This window comes from Chenopodium quinoa, unplaced genomic scaffold, assembly GCF_001683475.1.
Source record: "Chenopodium quinoa cultivar QQ74 unplaced genomic scaffold, ASM168347v1, whole genome shotgun sequence".
In the NCBI taxonomy this organism is placed as follows: Eukaryota; Viridiplantae; Streptophyta; class Magnoliopsida; order Caryophyllales; family Amaranthaceae; genus Chenopodium; species Chenopodium quinoa.
Window position 1 is genome coordinate 2,481,652 of NW_018742987.1, and position 16,698 is coordinate 2,498,349.

A 16,698-nucleotide genomic window follows, 5' to 3' on the forward strand; every position below is an offset into this window, starting at 1 on the left:
TATTTTATGACGGGAACAAAGTCATGTAATACAATAATGTAATATTATCTATAACTTTGTAATGTAATCCATAGTTATTTTTATTAGTCGTGCATGCATTTCTTTCTCTGTTTTTTTTAAGATTCAAAAAAATTGTAATTACAGAACTTTCATCCTATTTTACAATTTGATATTATTTTTTATAGTCTAATAATTGTATTAAACAAATGATAAATATTGAAATTACCGTATATGGCACAGGATTTAACCTAGTTATAGGCAAAAATATGTTAAATTTAACACATCGCACAACCCAAACAACAAACTTGATTATGAATAACCTTTTTCTGAACCCAAAACATCAAAAGTAAATGGTTCCTTTTTAAAAAATAAAATAAAAAATTAAAATGATTTCACTCATCGAGTTGATATATAAAATTATAAAAGTGTAATAATGCCTAGAGAGATTAATGGGCTAGTGATTTATGGGCTGACCACCTTAGCCAGAGCCTGATTCTTATCAGTTTACAAGAATAAACAAGTCCTTTTATGTACAGTAATTTTTATGCAAAGTATTGTGAACAAATAAACAAAACCACACTTTAGTAATACTACTTTCATTCCATAATACGAGAGTGAGGGATAGCTCAATTGGTTAGAGCTTTCCTCCCGATTTTAGGAGATCTTGGGATCGATTCTCACCCCACCCTTGTGGTTCTCTAAACACCAAAAAAAAAAAAAAAACTTTCAATTCGTTCCATAATATACTACTCATTAATAAGAAAGATTTTGTTAGATTTATCATAAACATAATGATACTTTTATAATTAAAGTTACGACGGTGTTAAATATTCAAAAATGGTGCTAGATAGGGAATTACCGAATTAGGGATAGTTTTAAAGTTCATTTAAGTGACTCTTTTTTAATATTGAAAAAAAAAAAAAAACTCCACTTGATTGGTAGTAACACCAATTTTTTATTGTGAAACCTTTATCCGTTAAAGTAACCTAACTTGATCATTACCATAACCCTCATTATTTAATTAATTGCATATGAAATAGTCACAACATCATGTAACTAGTCACATATAAAAATGTGTGATTTACACATACAATCAATTTATCAATTTAATAATTGTTATTTTTCAATCCGTCATATATGGAAAATGGTCATTTTACACCAAACTTTTTTTTTTAATTTATTTATTTATTTATTATGTGAAAGAACACCCAACTTCTTAAAAAGACTGAAGTACAACAAACCAAAAACATGTGGAATATTAATTTGTGGTGGAACTTAAAATATCAAAGTAAATCGACAAGACCACTAATCAACAACACGTACGGACAGTGGCGGATCCAGGATTTTCAATTCGGGGGGACAAAATGCTTAACTTACAAAAAGCTTAACAAAAAATAAAAACAAAAAAAAACTCAAACACACAAATTGGTTAATACTTAGTATTAAAATTTCAAATGGTACATTACAAGTACTTGAACCACCCATTTCCATATCATCTTCTTGACTTTGAGGGGAGCTTAATGAAGGGGAGTTATTGGACTCATTTTCATGGAGTTTCTTTCTTTTAAACATGAATTGTCGAAGATCGGGTTGTTTTCTAGTAGCCTTGGATTGTTTGAATTAGGTGAATCATTTGACATTTCCTAATTAAATTGAAAAATATATATCAATTTCCACAATTCACATCATTGCATACTAATAAAACGGTAAAACCTAAGATTAAAATTGCAATTAAAATTAAAATTCAACAAAGCTTGCAATTAAAATTAACAATAATTAAAGAAAAATCTGGAAATTAGGGTTAACAATTGTCAATTGGAGATTTCAAATTGGGAATTTCGAATTAGGGTTAGCAAATAGCAAGACATACCATTGATGTTGATGAAGCGAAGACGGCCGAGGCTCGACGGTCAGACGGTGGTTGCCTGGTTGCACGCAGGCGGTGCCGGTGCACGCAGCTAGTGAAGAGGTTGCCGAACTGCCGATTTGCCGAAGACCGAAGTGGTGCTGTGGTGACTTGGTGAACTGGTGAGTGGTGAGGAACTGAGAGCAGTGATGTAGCAGGGCGGTGGTTGCCTGGTTGGTGGAGCAGCGACGCACGCCTCGACGGTCGATCTCAGTGGATGCAATGGCGAATTGGAGGAGTGAAGACTGAGTGTTGTTGGCTGTTCTTCATTCTGTAGCAGTGTCGCGTTTTGCTTTTTTTTTGTTTTTTTTCACTTTTTTTTTTTTTTAATTTTTTTTTTTTTAAAATGAGGGGACAGCTGTCCCCCCATGTCACTTAATTGGGTCCGCCACTGCGTACGGAAAACGACTACGAGTATTAATATTATATTATATTTTATTATATTATTCATACAGATAATTGGTCTGTAGTCCGTAATTATCCTGAGTGGAAAATCAAAAAGGGTCGCAGCAAAATGAACAGTGTATCAAACAGGATAATCTTCCAGCGAATAATATGATAACATGATGTAGGTGGCCCCCACTTTTTTTTAATCACGAACACTTACCATTTGTTGACCATGACTTGGACACACTTTATATTATACTCCATATTTATTATTTTATTACTAGGATTAGTAATCTAATACACTACTACTTTATACTTGTATCTTCATATAATATGGCTTTATTTGAATCTGGCCTTAAATATAATGACATAAAGAGAAAGATGGTCTAGTAACTTATAGGTAGGGCTAATTGTGTTACTTAACTTGATTAATCGACAATTTCTAATGAAATTATTAGATCGTATAAATTTAAACCAAGAAAACCAATATAAGTTTTAAGTAACATGAAAAATTCGCTGAAACTAGCTAGTACATCGTGTAAGCAAATATGTCATTGAGACATACAAACATAAATCATAATTATTATAGTTCAGCACAAAATAGACACGATGATTAAGAATTATTATTCAAGGGTCTAAATACACAAATTTAAGTAATCATCCAGCTCTAAGCATTACCTTAAATTGTTGATGGTCATCTAAGATAGTTGATGTTAAGTGACATCAACAATATTTCAAAATTAGGTTATTGTCTTCTAAATCAGAATACTACTATAGTACAAAATACAATTAGTAAGAGGATTGATATTATCAACATATAGTAGGTTTGTTGATAAGGTCGATGTCCATGTCCTAGTGTTAGGACCCTTTAACTAATGGGAGCTAATCAAAAAAATTTATTTTATTTATTAATCTTGGGACATTTGATCTATATCTATTATAAATATGTATATCTTGATTAACAGAATCCAACAAGATGATTACATTTTGTCAAACAGTCTTTGGTAGAGCCAGAAGATCAATTGATCAATGAAGTTTTGGAATAGGTTGGTAGGACGGGTCTCTTACATGCTAAACCCATTTATAATTTCTAAATATAGAGTACAATATATTCAAATCATTTTTTCTTCCTCAAGATTGATCTCTAAGAAAAAAATATGTTTCATGAAAGGTGCATGTTTGTTAAGAGTAGGTCCTCGTAAGACTATATATTCTGAACTCTATTTGACTCTTAATAAATGTGCTATAATTTGATTGTAAAAAGTCTAAAAACCAAATTTCTGGACTAGGTTTGTTGTTTGTATCATCCATGATACTCTAGACGCATTTACATATGCCTTGTAAAAAAATTAATAACAATGGGATTATCATATCATTCTAAAAATAGTTCTCAATGTTAAGATGGATTCAAAAGCACACCATTGTGAAGGGGTATTGCAACATTAATCTATATTGAACTGTTATCCATTCCCTTATAATATGTCATTTTTTTTTTTTTTTTTATTTCGAACATTATAGAAGAGAACAGGTCACAATAATTATCGGCTCACAATTCTTTTAACTCGTGATATTCTATATATAGTCAGTAATAGAAAAATTGCCGCCTTTGGTAAATACTAAAATTCCAAAAAATGGATGCAAGTTTGGTGACCTGTAGAGATTCTGTTGGTCATGCTAGAGATCTTAAATCATGTAATAGAATTAACCTGTATATTATGGTCTCTCTTTATAAAAATAATTATAGAAAAAAAGCAGAATATAAAAATTACATGCAGGTATTAAAAATGAAATTAATATAAGTTGAATAGGTCATGAAATAAGGCTTTTGAGGTGCTTAGAAGAGAAGTTGACCTTAACAAAGCAAAGAATATTCAGTCAAAAGATATTCACTGTAGTCACAGTCACACAGCACACATGTTAATTAAATGGAAAATTTTTGTATTTGGTGGGAATGCTACTGTGTTTAATTGTTGATTTTTTTTTTTAATTTTTTTTTATTTATATATTTTTTTATATCTGTTTTTTGAGGGAATTTGTTGATTATTGAATTAGGTGAGATATCTAATGTGTTGGGTTATTGTCTATTGATGCCTAAACTTGGTCGGCCTTCATTCCTCCCTACAAAGTAGTGAAGTACTAAAAATAATCTCAATTTTGACAGATTTTTTTTTTTTTTTTTTTTTTTTTTTTTTTTTTTTTTTTAATAATCTCAATTCTGAAATCAATCAATTAGAAAAACACGCACGCTCAGGTTAGCATTATTTCAAGACTACCAAAAGTCGAAATTATTTAAAAAAAATTAGCCAAAATTGGGAAAATCAAAACCAAATTTTCCTTAGTATAATTAGCAAATTCTTAAAAAGATAAGACAATTTTAAACTGGATACATAAATTTTGTAGCCACCGTAATTTTTAAATCATGGTAATTTTTAAAACTAATATATATAGTGACCACAATTGTTATGTAACTATTGAATAGTCATCCTACAAGTACAAACTAACTTGACATGACCAACCTCACATGATGATAAATATTTTTTTTTTTTTTTTTTTGGACAAAGATACACAACTTTACAATTATATGATTTACAAATAATTAAGTCCAACCTGATCATATGATAACAATAATATGTGCACCTCCATCAATTCCAGAATTCTCATCTTCCCTTTCATCCTTTATTTGAAATCATTGGACTTGAGAATATATCCAACTTCAGTTTTTAATTAAAAAAAAAAAACCTTGGACAACATAAATATTTCCAAAAAAAATAAAAGTGATAGTAATAATTACCATAGCTATTACCTTAATTAATGTCTCTAAGAAAAATAGGTCTATCATTCGATCTATCAAAGAAGAGTTTTTTCTATCCATACAATTATACAAATTTCCAAAAAAATAATCAAAATAATGTGGCCTCTTGCATTAATTCTATCTGCCAAAATGTTGCTGATTTAATTTATTTGTAAAGCTGATCTGATTGGAGCCTTGAAGTTGTAGTCATGTCATGGCATAACTGCAAAGATCACCAAGGCCAACTACACAATATAATGCAGTGCACTATTTATGCAAAAGGATCGGACCTGTATCAACAGTAACACATTAAATTCATGGCATTAGATTTCATGTGCATTTGTATTTGTTAGCGATTTCAAACTAACTGATCATGCATGATACGTTCGTTAAGAATTATTAAGGTAATTAAAAGGAATAATTAACTGTACGTGTATTAATATACTACTTTTACGTCTGATCTATTTGCTACAACTAAATAGATACGGAGTAATAAAGGTTCCATATATACATAGTAATGCAACCCTATCAAAAAGGAAATATGTATTTATCCAAGCTTACCACATTTAATTAAGATGAGTAGCACATAATACGGAGTATGGAGTATATAGCAAAAGAAATCACTACTCCATATAATTTAGGTCTCCTATTCATCAATGGTCATAGTTCATCAATGAGTAGAAGGATCAAACTCAGAAATTAAACATGCCATGAATTATAACATCTGAAAAAAGAAAAAAGTACTCGTAGTGGAAAGTACAAATCAAATAAGTTTAAGTAACAATATTATTTTTAGTTGGGAGAAGGGAGTCCAGGCAGATTTATGACATTTCATGCAGGTAGGACTTAGCATTAGTAAATGTAAGGGCAGATGCATGAGCCACTGGATTTTATGAGAGATTGAGAGGTACTACGTACCCTAACATACACCACTTAAGCCCTGTTCACATCACTTTGTTTTTACTGAACCGAAACTATTTTTACTGAATTGAAATTATTTTTACTTAATATAATTTTTTAAGGTGAAGTAAATAGGGTCTTATATATATTGTATGAAATGTTGAAAGTCGGATATTATACTTGATATGATTAAGTATACTTTATTGAACTAATTATCACGTTAATGGTATAAGTTAAGGACTTTAATCTAATTTTCTCAAAAAAAAAAGGACTTTAATCTAATGATATGTGATAAAAATGAACTGGGAGATCTAAATTGAGGTAATAAATTTTAGGGTATTTTCATTTTTACCACCTTCAAATAATGACTTTGTCGAATTTACCACCTCAAAAAAAAAACATTTACTTTACCACCTCATAAAAAAATTAAACATCAGTTTTACCACCTCATTTGAGCTCAGGTGACGGAAAACGCTTGTGGGGCCCAGTTAACTGTCACTTCCCTCCAATTTAATTCTTTTAAAATCGATTTCCCTCTGTCTCCTCCTTTTCTCACCTTCCACCTTCCATAATCAATGTCTCACCAAATTTCTCACTTCCTCATCAATTTTCGTCTCTCTTTCCTTTGATTTTTCTTGATTCTCACTGTAACTGCTTCTCTCTCCTTTGAATTTTCTCTTTCTCTCTGTAAAAACTGAAACCCTAGATCAATTTGGGTGGTTGAAATCGAGCTGGAACCACAAAATTGCAACACATCAGCTTCTCTTGTCATCTTCCACAGGGTGAGGGGACCAAAAGCTTGGTAATTTGCTGACAGAAATCGAGATTCCTGACTACAAGAGGTACTTTAAACCCTTTATTAGTACATTTCGTTGGATTTATGGTTGTCAATTGGGGTAAAGTATGCCTTTTTGGGGAATCTGTGAATTAAAGTATTATAAACCCTAATTATGCGAATCTTTGACTGAATTAGAGTGTGCATTTGTTAAATAATTAGTTAATTAGATTTACTTGGTTACTGTTAATTTAGTGCATAGTCAATGTGAATTGCTTTTACTTGCTGTAATTGGTGAATTGGTTTTTGTTGTTTACTGTAATTACTGAAATTGGTTATTGTTGTGTGTGCTTTTGTTGGTGTTGTTACAGAATGGACACAGTGGACTTAAAAATTACAGTAGGGGGTGCCTTTATACCTTCTTTAGCTGGTAAAAATAGGAGGGTGTTAACTTGGGATGGTGGGTGGGTTTATTGGATGAGAAAGGTGGAAAAAAATAAGATAGATGTACACTTTTTGAGGCAAGCAGCTATACATGGGTTTGTGTATGTGAATGTGAAGGTTCCTAGGGGGTTTAGTTGCTGGTATAAACAAAAGGGCAAGTCTTGGGTGAATGGTAAAAGGGAGCTTGTTGATGGTGAGGTGAATGGTTTCCTAGAGTCGGTGAACAAAGAGGGGGCATGTGAGATGTATGTTACCAGTCATGAGCCAATTGAAGGGACTAACAAAACACCCTTCAAATGTATATCTGGGAATGAGCTAACCCCTGCACAAAGGAAGGAACTGAAAAAGAGGTTTGGTGGGCCTAAAGTATACAAACCCAGCCCAGAACTTAGTAAGCCCACTGAAGAAGAGCCATTTAGGAGAATCCCTAGGTTAAAAGGCATTGTTATACATGACAGAGAGGCTGAGGAGAGGCTTCCTAGGGCAGAGAAAGTGAATGCTAATACACATAAAGGGAAGGGTAAACTCACTGCTGCAGATAAGGGTAAGGCTAAGGTTGGGGATGAGACTGGAAATTTTGCTAATTTAGTGAGAAAAATAAAAGAAAGAGTGAGGAGCTTAAGGGATGACAGTGATGTGTTTAGTGATGAGGATGGTGATACAGAGTCTTCTGATTCTGAGTTGAGTGATTTTGAGTTAGAAGTTGATGAGGGAGAGGAGGACTTATACTCTGATGATGATGAACAGTGGTTGAAGAAAAATGTAGACCATATTAACAGTGAGGTGAAAGGCAGTTTGAGGGGAGTTACTGAAGGAGGGGATCAAAGTGATGATGAGGACACAGGGTTTGACATAGAAAGAAATCTACAGAACATTGAAGTGAGGGTTGAAGAGGAGGAAACTTGTGATTCTGATGAGCTAAAGAGTGTGGAAGGTGATTCAGATGATGATCAGGGTAGTGTTACTTGGTTTAACCCTGAGACAGACTTTGAAAGGGCTATCAAATTTGTAGTTGGTCAAAGGTTCAGTGATGTGCAAACAATGAGAAAAGCTTTGAGACAACATGCAATTGAAAATAGGTATGAGTATTACCTTCTTCACAATGATTCAAAGAGGCTAACAACATATTGCAAAAGGAAATGCAAGTGTGTGTATAACAAGAACAGTTTTAGGATAGTGAAGTGTACATGTAGTAAGGGTGTTAGGTGTAGGTTCAAGTTTTATGCAACAAGGCTTGTGAAATCAGAGGCTTGGCAAATTAAGACACTAAGGCTGAAGCATAGGTGTGTTAGGAGTAAAATGAACAACAAGGTGACAGTAGAGTTCCTTGCTGACAGGTACTTGGAGGAGTTCAGGGGCAACCCCAGATGGAAGATTAAACAGATTCAGGACAGGGCCTTGAATGACTTGGGGATCAAAATTACATACTCCAAGGCTTGGTTGGCTAGAAGCAGGGCAAAGCTTATAATATATGGCTCTTCATCAGAGCAATACTCAAAGGTTTGGGACTATGGGAAGGCACTGCTAAAATGGAACCCAGGGAGTGAGTGTAATGTGGTGGTGGATGATATTAATCAAATTGAAAGACCAATTTTTATGAGGATGTTTGTGTGCTTAGCTGCACTTAGGGATGGATTCATTTCTGGTTGCAGACCAGTAATTGGGGTGGATGGGTGCCATCTAAAAGGGGCATACCCTGGGCAGATCTTGGTTGCAGTTGGAAAAGATGGCAATAATTCCATCTTCCCAATTGCTTGGGCAACTGCAGAGATTGAGAACAAGGACAACTGGTGCTGGTTTCTGGAGAGCTTGCTCAAGGCACTTTGTGTGTATGACCAAGGAGATGGCTTGACTTTTATGTCTGACAGACAGAAAGTAAGTGGGTTGTGTTTGTGTTTAAATTACTTTGCTTTATTTGAATTTTCTGTACACTAACTTGTTAGTTTTGCCTTGTGTGTAGGGTCTCATAGAAGCATTTGCAGATGTGGCCCCCAAAGCTGAGCTCAGATTTTGTGTGAGGCATATTTGGTCAAATTTCAAACTGAAATTTCATGGTGCAACTTTCAAGGAATTGTTCTGGGCTGCTGCTAGGGAAGCACTCTGGTAAGCTTCTATTTAGGTTCTTTTATGTCAGTTTTATGGTGAACTATAATGTATGCTAGGAACATTTAGTTTTGCACATATTTACATGTCTTTCTATTTTGTGAAAAATGTATGCCATGTGTCTATGTTGTGTTGAATGGTTGTCATGTGTGTGGTTGTATCAGTTTGAGTTTGAAGTTGCTATGGAAAGTATCAATTTTTTGGATGAAGAAGCATACCAGTGGTTGTCAAACATTGACCCCAGCACTGGTCAAGGCATGCTTTCTCTACAAACTGCAAGTCTAACATGTTGTTAAACAACATGTGTGAGAAATTTAATGCAGTGATTAGAGATGCCAGAGACAAGCCTATTCTAACTCAAATGGAATGGCTTAGAAGATATATGATGAAGAGGAGTAATGACAAATGGGAGGCAGCAAAGTCTTGGGAAGGTTTACTAACCCCATTTGTCAACAAAGTCTTTGATGGGTTGGAGAAGTATGCCATGACATGTGAGGTTACAGCTTCAAGGGATGAAATTTATGAGGTGAAATACAAGGATGATCAGTGCATTGTGGATCTGCAAGAGAGAAAATGCACTTGTTATAGATGGGAGTTGACAGGAATACCTTGTGTCCATGCATTTGCTTGCATAATGGACAAAAGGGATGATCCTGAGTTGTATGTGCACCCACATTACTATAGGGTGACATACTTGGCTGCATATGAGAACCCAATACAGCCAATGCCTGGCCCTAAGAATTGGGAAAAGGTCAAGCTCAGACAGCCTTTGCCACCTATGCTGAAAGTGCAGCCAGGAAGACCTAAGGCAAATAAGAGAAAGCTTGAACCAGGGGAGGGCACTTCTGCAGCACCTGAGGGCAAGAAGCCAAAGGTGATGAAACAATGCAAGAACTGTGGTGGGTTTGGCCACTTTGCCAAAACATGCAAGGCTGAAGCAGCACCAGAACAGCCTAACCCACCTGCAACAAATCCAAAGGGTGGGAGGCCACAGATGCAGACTCCTTGGCTTAAGGAACAGAGAAAGAAAAGTGAAGAGAAAGCAGCAAGACAGGTATTTTGTGTATTTTGTGACTTGAGTGTATTTAGTGGCTTTGTTTCTGAGTCTTGTCATACTGTGATTGCAGGCTGCACTGAAGTTGCCACAATATCAGCCTCCAACAACATCACAGGCTGGGTCAAGTAATGCTGCACCTGCAACTGCTGTGTCAAGCCAGCCTGCAACAAGAACAGAGCCTTTGCCAACTCAGCCTGTTACCAGGAGCAACAGGAGCCTGAGTCAGCCCACAAGAGTGCCAACAACTACTCCTCCCAAAGTCAAAATACAGACCAGGTCCAAGCTTCATGTAATGACAAGCAAGAAGGACAAGGATCTCAATCAACTGTGACCCTAGGTCTACTCATTAGTATTTTGTAATAGACAACCAAGTTTATTTGGTAGTTGAACAATGATAGTTGAACAATGATTTTGCACAAAGGTGCCTTAACTTTTGTCTCAGCCAATGTAAAACAATTTCAAACATTGTGTTGCAAGTACTAATACGAATTGTGATATGTTTCTACCAAAAAGTTCCATTTCTCATTGATTTTGTTAAAAGTAGTACAAGAAATGTCATCCCAACATCCACACATAATAATTCAACAAAACACAACATAAGTTGGGGATTTTTTTTGTTTCTAAGCATTCCTAAATGAACCTAAGATCTAAAATACATAGCCAGTACCAAACCAAAACAACAAAACACAACAATAGCATGTACTGTGAGCATTTTCTTTGTTGTTGCATTACTGCCATGCACTTCCTTGATCATCTTCTTCCTGTCTGAGCTAAGAGCTTTGCATTTCATCTTCAAGCTGTCAATCTCATTGAGCAAGCACCTCCTTTGTCCACTAACATCATCAACTTCCCTCTTCATGTCATTCAGCTCTCCCTTCATTAGTTTCTTGTCCAGCAGCAAGTTGTTAATCACCTCTGTTTGCCAAGGTGTTCCATCTGGTTGATCCACCCACTCAAAAGCTTTACACCCCCTTGACTCAGTCACAGGATCATAGAATTTGCAGGTCCTAAACTTGCGTCCTGGGTTCTCCCTAGTCCAAGCAGTCAGCCTAGACATTGGAACTCCACATTGGCATTTTTTCTCCTTTGAGGGTGACATACTAACTGAAGACATTCCCTTCTGAAATTCAGTAAGAACAAGAATGAAATTAATTGTATTTGAACACAATCACCATAATATAACCCTAATTTCAGTAGCCAATTCACATAACAAAAACCCCCAATCTAATTTAATCTTACATGAACCCTAAGTATTTTAATTCAAATTGGGGTTTAATTGACCTCACAAAACGCCCAATTTCAATTACTCTTAGCAAATGCAACATAATCACGCAACGAATTGCCAAAAAATTACAACAGAAATCACGAAAATTGCTAGAGAATTAACGACAATGGCTTACCTATTTGATGCTTGTTGTCGAGGAGTTCAATTGATTGTTTGATAATTAGAGGGTTTGGGATTGTTAAGGTTGCCCAAAAATACTGATTTGTGAAGAAAATCGCAAAAATTAATCTCCAATCTACAAGAATTTGGTGTACAAATGAAGAACTAGGTTTAAATAAAAGGGAAATCGAGAGAAATTTGGGAAAAAATCAAAAACTAGCCGTTATGCTGGGCCCCACAAGCGTTTTCCGTCACCTGAGCTCAGATGAGGTGGTAAAACTGATGTTTAATTTTTTTATGAGGTGGTAAAGTAAATGTTTTTTTTTTGGAGGTGGTAAATTCGACAAAGTCATTATTTGAAGGTGGTAAAAATGAAAAAACCCTAAATTTTATTTCATTCAATCAAATGATCGAACAAGCTCACTCTTATAGAATAGTATTATTGTTACTCCATATCTTTTTTTACATATTGAGTACGTACTTTCTATGTCTACCAAACAATCACAGAAAATATCAAGAAAGCGATATTAATATCCGATCCACTTGCTTGTTTGGATCACGTGCAGAAATTCTAGTTAGTGAATTCCTGTCAAACACTTAACAGCATTGATGATCTGGGTCATCAAACAACTTTCATGCATTATATAAGCAGTTAGCTGTATATACAATACTTTTATAGTCGTCATGTCTAACATATAAATATCTACAAACAAAAGTTTTTTCTTTTCCGTTTTTCTCTTTTACTTCACTAATTCACTTGCATGCTTTAATTTATTTAACAGCTTATCTATGGTACAGTTCTCGTAATAATGTACGATTTTTTTTTTTTTTCTATATATAATATTACATCAATCTAGTGTAAAAGTCATTGAGATGGAAATTAAAATGCAAAATGAAATAAATATAGGAGGAAAAATACAAAAAATAATGTCTATTTTTCCCTTTCATTTAAGATTGAATATATAAAGGGTAAGAAAGAAGGGAGAAAAATCAAAATAACTTTAATTTGGAAAGTAACAACTGAAGCCAAAGTTATTTATTAAGCCAAATAAATTAATTAATAAAAGTAAATAAACACTTAATTGAAAATATCTACACACTATCCTATAAAATTAAACTAAAATACTAGAGTACACAAGTAAAATAAAGAGCTATCTCTATCATTTTGTCATTGCTTAAGAATCTGTCAAGCACAATAATAAACCATGTTCAAATTGACTAATCAAAATCAATTAGCTAATAATGATGTTTGATTTCTACCTAAGCTAATTATTAGAGGAGATCAAATGATGTTTGTCAACCCTCAAGTAACACTTAAGGACACTTGAGAAAATGTGTACTACTCCAGGCCAGCAAACAGTCATTTGACAATATTTCAAATGATGAGTGACACATTAGTTGATCGTGAAGGTTGAAATATGATCGATAATGTACAAGTTGACACATTATTGTAGATGTTGTGTTTATATATATGTCCTACGTAAATCTGCACTCTTTCTTTGTAAAATTGTAAACTATATATATATACCATAAATCTATATCATTCCAATTCATGTAGGAAGCTAATCTAAGGTGTATCACTTAGGAACTAGGAGAACTTTCAGTCGTTCCAAAGGCTTAGGCTCGATGCCACTCCAGCCTTCCTCGGTTGCTCTAAGATAAACTGTGGAGTATGCATGCTATCTAACATATACATTACATTTTTACAACAAAATCGTTTCATCTCCAATTAATTGTATATAAACTTATTAATAGGTTACTATCAAAAGGCCATAACATGCCAGCAAGTAACAACAATAATCCTTGAAGGAAGACTACGCTATATTATATCCTCTTATTATTTCCACGTCCACCACCAATTGATTTTGAGATAAAACCTCAATAATATGGATCATACATGTAACATCATATCATTAGTCTCTTTCCAACACGTTGAATTTCTTGGAGCCTACGAGTAATTTCTCCATCCATTTGAGTTTTACACTTGTTATGGTGGACTGTTTGGGGTCGTCACACTCAAAACTCCTAGAACTTTTCAACGTAGTTAAGGAAAGCTAGCCATTGATTTTTCGATTATTGATACTTTATATAGTATCAACATCAAAAATTATTGTAACTCTGGACCTTGTTGACAATGACATAGTATGCTCTCTTTAACGGTATGTAGCTAATTATGGTGTGTCATCCTATATCTCAAGCCACTATTTTTGTGTTGAGAAAGAGACATACAACAACAGATGACATGTTTGTGGATGTGGAATTTTCTTAGAGTACAGGAAACTAAGATTTCATGCAAGAAAAAGATCAGATCTTTAGCATATGGTAATTAATAAGTATCCCTCCATAGGTCAAGGTCTATCTAGCTATCTCATTTACGTACAAATTAGATGAATTTTCAAAAATCCGTGAATATTTATGGTTCTTAATAACTTAAGGTTTAAAAGTGTAAAAGAAGATTAAGATATAAACAATCTTCTTTCACAATATTATGAAATACATATTAGTACTAAAAATCTCTATATAAAAAGAGTACGAGAATAGCCTATAAATAAGCAGGGGAAAGTTAAAGACATAAGTCTACACATGTAGAGCACATTCAAATTTCAAATAAGGGACAAAATCAATATTGCCAGAAATGTTAGCACAAAACAAGTTAAGGTTTGCAAGTGTAAAACCACTTCATTTGCAACACCCGTAACATCGTAAATCTACAACAACAACAATGGTGATAACCTAATTATTAATTGATCTCACAACAACCAAATTATTCTTCCAACCTTTACTTGTAAATTTGTAATCTTTTTCTAACTAACATTAAGCATAAATTGTGATTTTAAGCAAAATAGGTCATTCTGCTGACTTGGTAAATAAAGTAATTGAATTAGTGATTCAAAGAAAGCTTATGCAAGGTAAAAATAAAGAGATCAAGAACAAACCTGCGTATGAAAGGGCCACTTCTCATACATCACTTGAAGAAACAACTACACTCATCAATTTCTCTCGCAAATGACACGAATCGACGGCTGTTTCTTCAGTAACCTACAACAACAACAACAACAGCAACAACAACAACACAATACTGATCAAATTGATATAATACAAAAAAATGATTCCAAAGTTTATAACCTACAATAACAAAACTTATATATATACCTCACAATAAATCACATAAATCCACCTCTGATTAACTTTATTAGAAACACAACTAACAACATCAAGGCCTTCTTGAGCTAACACTTTGAGAGTTTTCGATATAGGACATGGATCATCCTCTTCAACCCCGGCTGTTATCTCAATCTGAAGTGTTTTAGAAAATTTATGAATGTTGACATTATAATCTCTAGTACTACAACTACTACTACTTCTTGAAGTAGTAGATGTTGTACTACTTGATGATGAACATCCAACATTGTTATTCTCTCTTTTATTATTTCGTCGATTTTCTAATGAAGAAAATGTGTCTTTAAGACTATCCCTTTTCTCTCCTAGCTCCTTTACATTCTTCTCCAAGTCTTTGATGTACCTTGTAGCCTCGGTTATGTGTTCCGATACCGATCTTTTTCCCTGAAAACCCCATCACTAGATAATCAACATACATCAACCTAAAACTTCCAAAACACATTTTTTCAAGCTTTAACAAATTTAATCTTGAACATAACAAAAAAAAAAAAAACATGAGCATGATTGATTGCCAAATGCTTAATAGTATTCAACTTCAACAACAAATGTATGAAAGTAAATTACTATATTGTCCTTAACCAAAAACCCCCAAAATTGTTATTTTTTTGTTACTATTCTAGGTAATTAAGACTTTTATTACATTTATTATTTTCAAAAAGAAAAAGAAAGATTTATAGAATTTACCTTAACATACTCTACCGGAAGGAGGGAGCGAAGGGAAGAATAAAGATTGGACATTTCTTGCCTTCGTTGTCGTTCGACTTCTCGATGAATAACCTTCTTGTTAGTAATATCATTTCCTTTGATCTCATCTTCATTATTAATCTTATTATCCTGGACAGACTTCCCGGATCGCAGTTTTCGTGTTTTTGGGCTCTTGAGTTTAGAATCAACACCATAATGAGGTTGATGAACGGGGTCAATATTCGTAGTAGTAGTACCAGCTGCAACTGCAGCATTAGTACTACTAATATGGTGCTCAAAAAGAAAATTAGTATTTGTATTAGTAGTAATATTATTGTTATTATTATTGTTTTCTAAATCATTGGAAATTTGAAAAGATAACTCACCACTTTGAAATGGAAACATGGAGGAGATCAAAAAAGTTTTATTTCAAGAAGATTTGGTTCGGTAAATAAGAAAAAAATAATTAAAAGAAGAAGATTTGGTAGTTAGGGTTAGGGGATTTGAGAGATCTTTTTGAATAAGTGGCAAATCCCAATTAACAAGCAAAAAGAAATTGTGATTAATTAATTGGGTTTGGATTAATTATTGATTATAAGATTAAGAAATGATGCAAATTGCAAAGAGAAAGAAGAATGGGCACCATAAAAATGCTGTAAAAGAAGGAAGAGAAAGAAGAGAAGAAGAAAGAAAAGAAGGTGTATTGTATATTTGTATATTGTACAGTTTTTAATAATATAACAAAAAAAAAAAATGTTCATCCATTTATATATCAAACTTTATGGACGGTGGACCAAGAGCTGTCTAAATAAGGGTATCATTTAAATGGGTAAAGGAAAGGGTTATCATTTAATTAATATAATTTGTAGTAATAATTGACTAATTATATTTTAAACACACTAGCAAGATCTGATTTGGTCACTAAAGAGATTTTCTTGTTGTTAATCATTTTTTTTATTTGGGTTTTGGTACTTCATTAAGTTTATGTCCTTACCTACTATATGTGTAATGTGTTAAAGATACTTCGACATTATTTTCAATAGAGAATAAATTTTCATAACTTTTTACACACAAAAAAATTCTCAAA

At 33.5% G+C, this 16,698-nt stretch overlaps 3 protein-coding genes across 3 annotated transcripts; 2 read left to right on the forward strand and 1 right to left on the reverse strand.

Moving 5' to 3' along the window:
* The first annotated feature begins 6,153 nt into the window (after positions 1-6,153).
* LOC110729508 lies at positions 6,154-9,310 on the forward strand. The gene is made up of 3 exons (XM_021909240.1): positions 6,154-6,826; positions 7,131-9,078; positions 9,164-9,310. The coding sequence occupies exons 2-3, from the start codon at positions 7,132-7,134 to the stop codon at positions 9,308-9,310; spliced, it is 2,094 nt and encodes a 697-aa protein (XP_021764932.1). The 5' UTR covers positions 6,154-6,826; position 7,131.
* Positions 9,311-9,553: 243 nt separating this feature from the next.
* On the forward strand, positions 9,554-10,694 carry LOC110729509. Its single transcript, XM_021909241.1, has 2 exons — positions 9,554-10,360; positions 10,434-10,694. Exons 1-2 carry the CDS (start codon positions 9,593-9,595, stop codon positions 10,692-10,694), a joined length of 1,029 nt encoding a protein of 342 aa, XP_021764933.1. The 5' UTR covers positions 9,554-9,592.
* A 25-nt stretch (positions 10,695-10,719) lies between these two features.
* LOC110729753 (transcription factor bHLH126-like) lies at positions 10,720-16,308 on the reverse strand. The gene is made up of 4 exons (XM_021909537.1): positions 15,612-16,308; positions 14,901-15,311; positions 14,684-14,786; positions 10,720-11,483 (listed from the first exon to the last, which is right to left on the reverse strand). Exons 1-3 carry the CDS (start codon positions 16,014-16,016, stop codon positions 14,706-14,708), a joined length of 897 nt encoding a protein of 298 aa, XP_021765229.1. The 5' UTR covers positions 16,017-16,308; the 3' UTR covers positions 10,720-11,483; positions 14,684-14,705.
* Positions 16,309-16,698: the final 390 nt, after the last annotated feature.